Consider the following 9,307-nt stretch of genomic DNA (forward strand, 5'->3'; position numbering starts at 1 on the left):
ATTGAGGATTTGGAAATTAAAATTAATGAATTCAAAATTATTGAATCCCCTAACATGAATTCTACTCCATTTACCAAAGTGAAGGGGACCAATCAGTATGAGCACTTATAATACATCATCTTATTCCGTTTTCAAATCACCAGAAGTGGAGATATTCTTATTCCTATTTTACAGGTGAAATTAGGGAGATTAAAAGGTGCTAAGGATATAACAGTAAAAGGAAATTTGAGGACTGAAAGCTTAGTTAGTGTATCTCTAAGCCTTGTGCTCTTTCTTCTCCCCAATTGCCTGTGGGGGAGCAAGCAGTGGGCATGAGCTACAGCTGGCCTGCCCAGCTCTAAATAATGAGCCTTCTTCCCTTTGTTGGTGGATTTCAGGAGCAGCCCACAGAAGGGAACCTGAATGAGAAGCCCCTGACTGCAAAAAGTCTCAGCAGCGGCAGTGTGAGAAACAGAAAGGAGGAGCAGGTGGAGGGAGACCCATCTGAGGCCATGCTGAGACTCCTGCAAAGCGCTTTCAGCAAAAACTCACCACCAAAGCAATCACCAAAGAAGTCTCCAAGTGCAAAGCCCAACATCCCTTACGAAAACTTCTACGAAGCCCTGGAAAAGCTGAACAAACCTTCCCACCTTAAAGACACCGAGGACAGTCTGTATAACGACTATGTCGATGTTTTCTATAACACCAAATCCTACAAGCACAGAGATGACCGGCTGCTGCAAGCTCTGGTGGACATTCTGAGGGAGGAGAACTAAAGAAGTCTGTGATCCGAGTTGGAAATATTCATGCTCCTTCCTTACGCATAGATTTTGCCCGTGTCTGAAGTGGTTGTTTTTGCCATTGATTCTTATGCTTATAATATCTTTTGTTACACTTTTTCTTTTCCTCCCCCAAATGGATATTTGAAAGGGATGAGCTCCAACAGTAAATCCAGCTTCCTGAATGGATCATGGCTCTTTTCAAGCACCTCTTCCTGCCTACACAAGTAACGTGTTTGTTCTTTCCAGAGCCACAGTCCACACGTGGTCCTCAAACCACATTAGAATACCTCCCTGAGCCCTCCCATTCCATTTCTCAATAGAAAAGTCATAACCTAGGGCAATAGATAATTTTGAAAAGTCATCTGCAAAGAATGAGAGGAAGGAAATCTGTTCTGACAGCTTGTCTCCTGTCTTTGCTCTGTGGTTCTTTGAATTTTTGATACCAAAGAAGGCTTTGGAAAGTTTCGGATGAAAGTGTTCATAATTAGACCCCCACCCCATCCTTTCTATTCCAAAGTACTACTTATTCAGGGAGTAGTACTCAGATCCATAAACAGACCTCAGAATCTGTGTGATCTGGTTTGGGCAGTGTTAGAACATTCCTTGCTTAGTGTGCCACGTAAGAGGCCTCTGTTGATCTAACGGTGACTGAGACACACGCTGTGTGTTCTGGTCTTCCTCCATTTCCTCCTCTGAAGGTTTTCCTCACGTGTCTTAGCCACAAACCAAATACTGAGAGAACTAATTTACACTGCTTTCTTAGAATAAACTTACACTTGGCACTCAGCAAATTCCTAGTCATAATTTTTATTATTAATAATAACAGAAAACCACCCATAACATGGAGAGCCAATATAATAACAGGGGAGAGCCAATGGGAAGTTTTGCTTGTTTTGAAAATTGTATTCATTAGAATAGGTTTTTCTGGGTCCCTGAAACTGAGTCTTCATTCCTTGACACTAAAGGCTCTTCCCTAATGGGATAGCTGATAGGATCCAAATTCTCATCCAATTGCTTCCGAGTTTCAACTCAGAGGACACAAGGTGGCAGCCTACAGGCCACATTTGTCCTTCAGGTAGATTTCTTTTTTGACATATAAAATGTTTTTTAAATGTGAGTGGTTATTGAAAATATGAGATTTTACATAAAACCTGATACTCAGACCCATCTTCCACCTTGGCAACAGCTGCCTGGAGCTAAGTAGCTAAACTTGAGTGGCAGGTCCCCAAGGCTCTCTGCTTCATGCTACTTACGGCCGCCACCTCACTGATGAGCACTCCAGAGGCATTTCATCTGGCCCCACTCTTGCACTCAATGAACATTTTAAAAGTGTAAATGCACTAGGAAAAAATACCTTCAACTTCTTTCAGGCAGGATCTGTATTATAATAACTATGAGAATTTTCCATGACTGAATTAAGTTATTGGCCCCCAAATGGTATTTTAGACTCCTGCAAGTACCGCTGATATCTAATCTGACATGTTCATTTAACCTCACCTCCCATGGATGCCCATTTACACTAATTCGTTAACTGCCAACCACTTAACTTCCACTTCTCTCTATGCTAACAAAGGCTCTGGTCACCTACAATGGCATTCTCCCAGTGGGCTCGCTGTCTGCTGTTCTTCCACGAAGTTTGAACTTTATCAGGCTACACTTGAACTAGAACAGGAAGAGAACACTAGAGTCTGTCAAGTGCTTTAGTTTGAAGTATGGTTTGCAACACAAAATATCACCCCCTATTCTACCATATGAAATTGTACAGAACAAGGTTATTTCCAGAGCAATATCCATGAAGCTTTAAGGATGTTCTCCTAAAAGAATTATAGTATCAGCCTGTTCGTGGAAGTTTCACATGCTATTCGATATGGAGTGTTAGATAGAATTTTTAACATTTCAGTCCATCAAAAAGTATTAAAACTGAAAAGGACCAGGAGTTATGAGATACATTTTCAACTAAAAACAACAACAACAAAGCTAAGGCCTAGAGGGAACAATAAACAGTAATAAATGAAAACTCATCCTTTCCCCATTCCTAGCCTACACCTAATTGTCTGAAGGTTTCTTCTTTATCCTTCTAGCAGAATCTTTTCCTGACTAAACCCCCAACCAGCTCATTGGATTGCAGCCAAGGTTCACTCTAGAGAAGCTTTGATATTTAAATAAAGTCATGTTTGAATGTTTCCAACCTGGAGTATATTGTTCAGACAAAAAATATTTTTGTCAGTCTTTCTTAGTGCCTGTGTGAATTTTTGTGAAAATGTAAGAGAAGAAACATATAATATTTCCCTCAAAAATTTAAACTATATTTTCTTTACAGGTATTTATAATGTAGCAATGCTTTTATCAAACAGAATTTTAAAGGCATAATAAATTATATTAAAGAACCAAAATTTTCCTGAGAATAAGAAAGTTTCATCCAATAAAATATTTTTGAAAGGCATGTTCCTCTGTTAGTAAAAATAAAATATATAATGTGTAAGTGTTGTGATTAAAAGTGACATCAGTCTAACAGCCTAATATAATGTGTAGCTGACTTTAACGTGTGTGGTTTTAACATTCTTAAGGGAACTCCCACATTATACACTTGATGTATTAACCAAAATATGTAAAAAATCAGAAGAATAAATGATTTCTCACTAAGTCAAAAAGAAAAAAGCTCATGTTTCCAACAAAAATAGGATCTCTTTTTCTTATTGTGTTTCCCAATGAACTGTAAAAAAATAGTTGATGGTTTACATTAAGAAGGTAATTCCTTTGTAGAATAATGGGCTTTCTTAAAGGCAATTTAAGAATTATTTGAATAGGCATATTTTATTTTTCTTTGTATCTCAGTCTTTCACTTTTTGACAACATAAAAAGTTCTATAACTGAGCCTTAACTGAAGTATTGAGGAAAAAAAAACAAAAACCTAAAGGGACTTACTACCTGTGAGAGAAAGGGTCTTACTACATGACTTTGTTTATAGGCCAGATTATAGCAGCTAAGCATCAAATCCTTCTTTCCCATCAGAAGTCCCCAATTCCCAACTTTAACATCCTGCCCTCTGGCCCACTTTCCTCTCCTGCTCCAAACCTGCCTCCCTGACTTTCCACCCCCCATGTCTGAAACTTATCTTTCTACCCTGGGTGGGTGGTTTTCCCTCAGACTCCATTCCTTTCTTCTAAGTCATAATTATTCAGTCAAACTAAAATATTTTATTCAAGAATTCAAGAAAGAATGTTCTAACCAGCTCTTGTCCTCCACATGCAGCCATCTTCAAAGTCTTCCCACCAGAAGGGTTCAAGATATGCCTCTGCTTTCCTGTGAATGACTATTTGGTAACTGTTGTATTAACCAGGTGCAAGCCAAGAGTACAAACACAAATACATACATGTCCCGAAGATAAACATTAACTCTTAAATACAAATTTAAACCCGTAAGAAGGAAGAGTAATTTTTTCTTACTGCCTCATAATTTTGCAAGGTTATAGCACTAACACACAGGATAATGATTATTATTCACTCCACTCTCTCTGCCCTGTGGAGAGAGTATACTTTCCTGGCCCATTGATGTTGAGCTTGACCATGTAATTTGCTTTGGTCAGTGGAATATTAGTGGATGTGATGTAAGTAAGGGCCTTAAATGTGCTTGCACAGTTTGGCTTGGCTCTTGTTTTCAGTGATTCAGTGCTCTGAGAATAGTATGCCCCCGGGAACTACTGCCTCTTCAGCCTGTTTCCAGAACAAATGTATCTGTAGCAGATTTACATTCTGGAACCAAACCCAGCCAACTTACAAACGAGACAGAGCTGTCCAGATATATACAGCCTATATAAGCTGAATATGTTATCTTGGCAACTTGTGAGAATGAATAAATGCTTGTTGTAAGCAACGGAGTTTGGGGGTAGTTTGTTACATAGCCCTACTATGTCAACAACTCAATAATAAAATAAAAGTTTCATTTTTTCATCCCACTAATAATACCACCCCTTTCAAATTGTGCCTTTTGGATTCCGGAATACAAAAAAAGAAGTCAGTATTTAACCCTATACCTCTTCATGCTGATCCCATAGCTAAACAAAGACACTGCCCAAGCCTGGACATTTTCATTTTTAGAGGCCTGTCTTAGCTTAGTTCCTCCTGTACGCAGAGCTGCAGATAATGAATGACTTGTGTGTGAGTAGTTTATGTAGGAAGCAATAGTAGAGAGCAGAAGTGATTCACATATACACACAAGTAGCATGGAGAAACACTGATCAGCACAGGACTTACACAAAGACTAGAATGGACATTTCACCTAAGAACGGCATTGGTAGAAGATAACGCAGAGCAGACATGCTTCCCTCACTCTCCCATCCCCACCCAATCCAGTGCCTTGGTACTTCCATTAGCCTCTCTCAAAAGCTAGATGCAACCCTAGGGGAAGGGAAGAAAACTTACTGGCTGATAGCAAGTTCACAACACTTACTAGAAAGGCAACTTTTAACAGAAACAAAGTTTTGTTATAAAAAAAAAAAGAAGTAATTTTTGTTCACCTGGAGTTTGGCTTGCAATTTATACAATTGTACAATGTGTAATGCCTGTATTATTACATATAGATATTATATAAACATTGCTCTATTGTCAATGTATGGACAAGGATGTGACTTATAGTCATTACAAACTGCTTCTTGGAGAGTGTACATTTTGAACAAAAAATTTTGAGATAAGGGGGATTTGTAATGAAAGAGAAATGTATGGGTTGTTTCAAATTCTCTTGTCAGAGAGAACCAGAATGCAGAAATCCCACCTGGGAGGTCTTATCCATCTCAATAGGGCTCCCACAGTGGATTAGGACCATCTTGTTTATCTGAACATCCACACCCTGGTTCTAGTCATTCTTTACTAGTGTTCACTAAGCTTCACGACATGAATCTGATGCCATCTTGCTATGATGCTATTTTCACCTCCAGAGGCGAAAAAGACACAAGATTTAGGCTTCTTGCTTAGTTGATATAAATTATATTGTTCCAATCATTGAAGGGGAAAAAAGTTCTGAAAATGTAACAGCAACAAAAAGTGGCTAGAGGTGTGGGTTCTTGAATCAGCCCCAAGTGAATCTGAATCCTGGCTCTACCATCTCTTAGCTGTGTGCCCTTGAGCAGGTTGCTTCACTCCTCTTCAGTTAATAATTCCCCAGCTTGATTCTGGGTTCTATCAGAAGTAAGACTTGTAATTGCCATGCGCCTGATTATTTGTGACAGCAGCTCATGCCTCCTCCTTGCCTCAGTACAAAATGCTGCAGCACCACACTGCTGACAGAAAACAGGTACCAACCATTATCAAAGAGGAGATACGTCAGAGCCCACCAACAGTGCTACAGGGGTGAGCTGGACCTCATCTTCAAGAGGGAAGACAACGGAGATGTGGGAAGAAAGAGGGAACCCACCCAGTCACTCATGCTCACAATAGAGTGGCTATTGTTTCATTTTGTTGAGTGGAGCTCAGTTTATCTCTGTTTTCCGAGAATAAATTATTACTTGAAAAGTATTTTGTTGGACAATAATTATACCCTGCTACTAGAGCATAAGTATGGACTGCCTTCTTGGCTTACAGATTAAAATGCATTTGCCTAAATTTTCTTCCCAGCACAATCAGAAAGTCTCGATTTTCTTTACCCCAACTCCTATACTTGAGAGAAATGTGGGAAGGATTCTGGGGAAGAATTTCTCCTTTATATAAAGAGATTCAGTGAAGAAAGCCCCTCCTCTTCATCCAGATTCCATGGGTTTGTAAACAATGTCTGGGACTTTGCCGGCCATTTTTGGACCTTCCTTTATACAGTAAACCATTTCTGGAAGAGTTCCCCAATTTCATAAACTTCAGGTCCCATAAAACCTGGATCTGCCTCCTGCTCATCTCCCTGATCTAAGTCACCAAGTCCATGGATTCTATCTTTCAAATCTATCCACTTATCTCCATCTCCCATGCTACTATCTTGGACCACACTGCTCTCTTCTTTCAACAGAGTTCTCACTGGTCTCCTTTCATATTGTGGTGTTGTTAAATTGTATATGTTTCACACCACTCTCTTCTTTAAAATCCACTGTACTTAGGATAAGACCAAAGTTATTAACCTGTTTTGGAAGCCCTAGACATTTTTGTTCTAACTTGTTTCTATAGCTTCAGGTCTTATTGTCTTATGTCATCTTACTGCCTTTCTCTCTCTCTCTCTCTCTCTCTCTCTCTCTCTCTCTCTCTCTCTCTCTCTCTCTCTCTCTCTCTCTCCTCTCCCTCTCCCTCTCCCCCCCTTTTTTTTTACTGAAATGCCTCAAGTTAGTCTTGAAAACACACTATTCTGCAAGAAATTCTCTTCCTCCATTTCTTTTCTAGTGAATTTTTTTCTTACTTATTCTTCAGAGCTCAATTGTAAAATCCCTTCCTTGTGGAAGCCTTTCTGACCATTGCACTAGATTCAGTTGGAACCTCTGGCACCTGGTCCCATACAGCATCCATCACAAGGGTGATCACACATATAATTAACTGTTTAGTGCCTGTTTCTCTAGATAGAGTATAAATTCCATTAACATCTCTCAGGTTAACTGCTACACCCTCAAAAATTAGAACAGTATGATGTTCAAGAAGGTGAGTGTTCAATATTTACTTGGGGAATATTTTATTCAGCATGTGGTTTATCTGCAGGGCAATGGTACACTTTAGGAATTAGAAAGTGGCAGCCAAATTCACACTTCTCAAGCAGCATGGAGAGCTGGTGTGAACACATCCTTCCCAGAGAGGCTGCACAGGTACGGGCTCTAGACTGAGTCAAGCCCAGGTGGTTTCGAGTCTGATCCTGTGGCTTATTAGCCAAATGACATTGAATGAATTACTCTTCCTTTCTAAGTCTGTTTCTTCATCTATAAAATGGTGAGGGTAACTATACTTATCTCCTGAGGTTGGTTATTTGCTTATTGGCACATATTTGTTACACATCTACTATATGCCAGGTACTCTGCCAGAGGCCAGAAATAGAGTCATGTGCTACATGGACATGGCCTCCGCCCGCAGACACTGCTTTCATTCATCATTGTATCCCCAGGTCTAGTATAGTACCTGGTATATAATAGTTTAATATGTATTTGTTGAATTATCTAATGTAGTTCTTTATTTTCCTACCCGTTTAAAGTGCAGTTAAGATAAAAGTGCCAATGAGTAAAAGTGGAGAAGAAGAGTCATAGCTGATCTTCATGGAGGACTCACTGGGTATAAAGTAGAAGGCTGAGCATGGTACGTGGATTATTTCATTTAATCTTCATTCAATGTAGACCCACTTATTATTATCCCATTTTATAGAAAAGGAAATAGAGTACAAACAGCTGAAGTCGCCTGATCAAGGCCACATAGCTAGTAGGTGGTGAAGATGCATTGGGACACAAGTAACTTCACTATACTGACATCACCCTTAAGTTACGTCCAACTCTGAGAATCCAGAGTCCTAGGGAGAGAGGAAATGGGAAGCATTCAAAGCTCAGCAAGGGAAATACCGGCATCAGAAAAGCAGTGGGAAACATCTTTCTTTTCTTTCTCTGGCTATGTTCACCCAGCTGCTTAGCTATCTATTAAAATCTTGTCTACCTTTTTCCCTTTTCTGTTTTTATGTTCTATATCAGGTAATAATAAACATCACTATGTCGGGCTATATACTTTTATTCAACTTTATATTATATGTCATCAGTTGAAGCACTGAGTCCTAAAACTGCCATATAATTCTATGTACTTTGATAAGGAAAGGCACTTAAAACCGAATTGTAGTCTGCTGATTATTCCTCATACCGATTTCAAAGTACCCTGACGAAATAACATAATAAAAGGCAGATAGAGAAACAGGCCATATGTCAGATGTATTAAACACAAGGAAGCCAGACAGAAGACTAGAATCTAGGATCAAAGAAGCATGTGTGTGACATGGCAAAGCAAACAGCTTGCCTAGGAGACCACGTGCTGCTTTCACTATCACATGGCAGTAACCAAGATCAGCCATCCTTAATGCACATGAACAAAGTATTGAAGAGGCTTTCGAAAGCTTTTCTTTTCCTTTGACTTCTCTTAATCAATTATTTATGTGACTAGAGGCCCGGTGCATGAAATTTGTGCATGGGGGCACGGGTGGGGGCGGGGGGGCTGGCCCTCAGCCCAGCCTGCACCGTCTCCAATCTGGGACCCTACGAGGGATGTCTGACTGCCCGTTTAGGCCGTGGGATCAGGCCTAAACGGGCAGTCGGACATCCCTCCCACAATCCAGGACTGCTGGCTCCCAACTGCTCACCTGCCTGCCTGCCTGCCTGCCTGCCTGATTGCCCCTAACTGCTTCTGCCTGCCAGCCTGATCACCCCCTAACCACTCCCCTGCCAGCCTGATCGACGCCTAACTGCATCCCTGCCGGCCCGATTGCCCCTAACTGCCCTCCCCTGCTGGCCCAGTCACCCCTAACTGCCCTCCCTTGCCACCCTGGTTGCCCCTAACTGCCCTCCCCTGCTGGCCTGGCCACCCCGAACTACCCTCCCCTGCTGGCCTTGTTGCCCCCAA

At 40.7% G+C, this 9,307-nt stretch overlaps 1 protein-coding gene across 1 annotated transcript in view; it reads left to right on the forward strand.

Moving 5' to 3' along the window:
- PCSK1 (proprotein convertase subtilisin/kexin type 1) overlaps nt 1–3,306 on the forward strand; it is a 42,167-nt gene extending 38,861 nt beyond the window's left edge. The window contains exon 14 of the mRNA XM_079795445.1: nt 378–3,306. Within this exon, the coding sequence (XP_079651571.1) occupies nt 378–755 (378 nt within the window). The 3' untranslated portion in view covers nt 756–3,306. The remainder of the gene's footprint in view (nt 1–377) is intronic.
- The last annotated feature ends 6,001 nt before the right edge of the window (nt 3,307–9,307 follow it).

This window comes from Cnephaeus nilssonii (assembly GCF_951640355.1).
Source record: "Cnephaeus nilssonii genome assembly, chromosome: 2".
Taxonomy (NCBI): Eukaryota; Metazoa; Chordata; class Mammalia; order Chiroptera; family Vespertilionidae; genus Cnephaeus; species Cnephaeus nilssonii.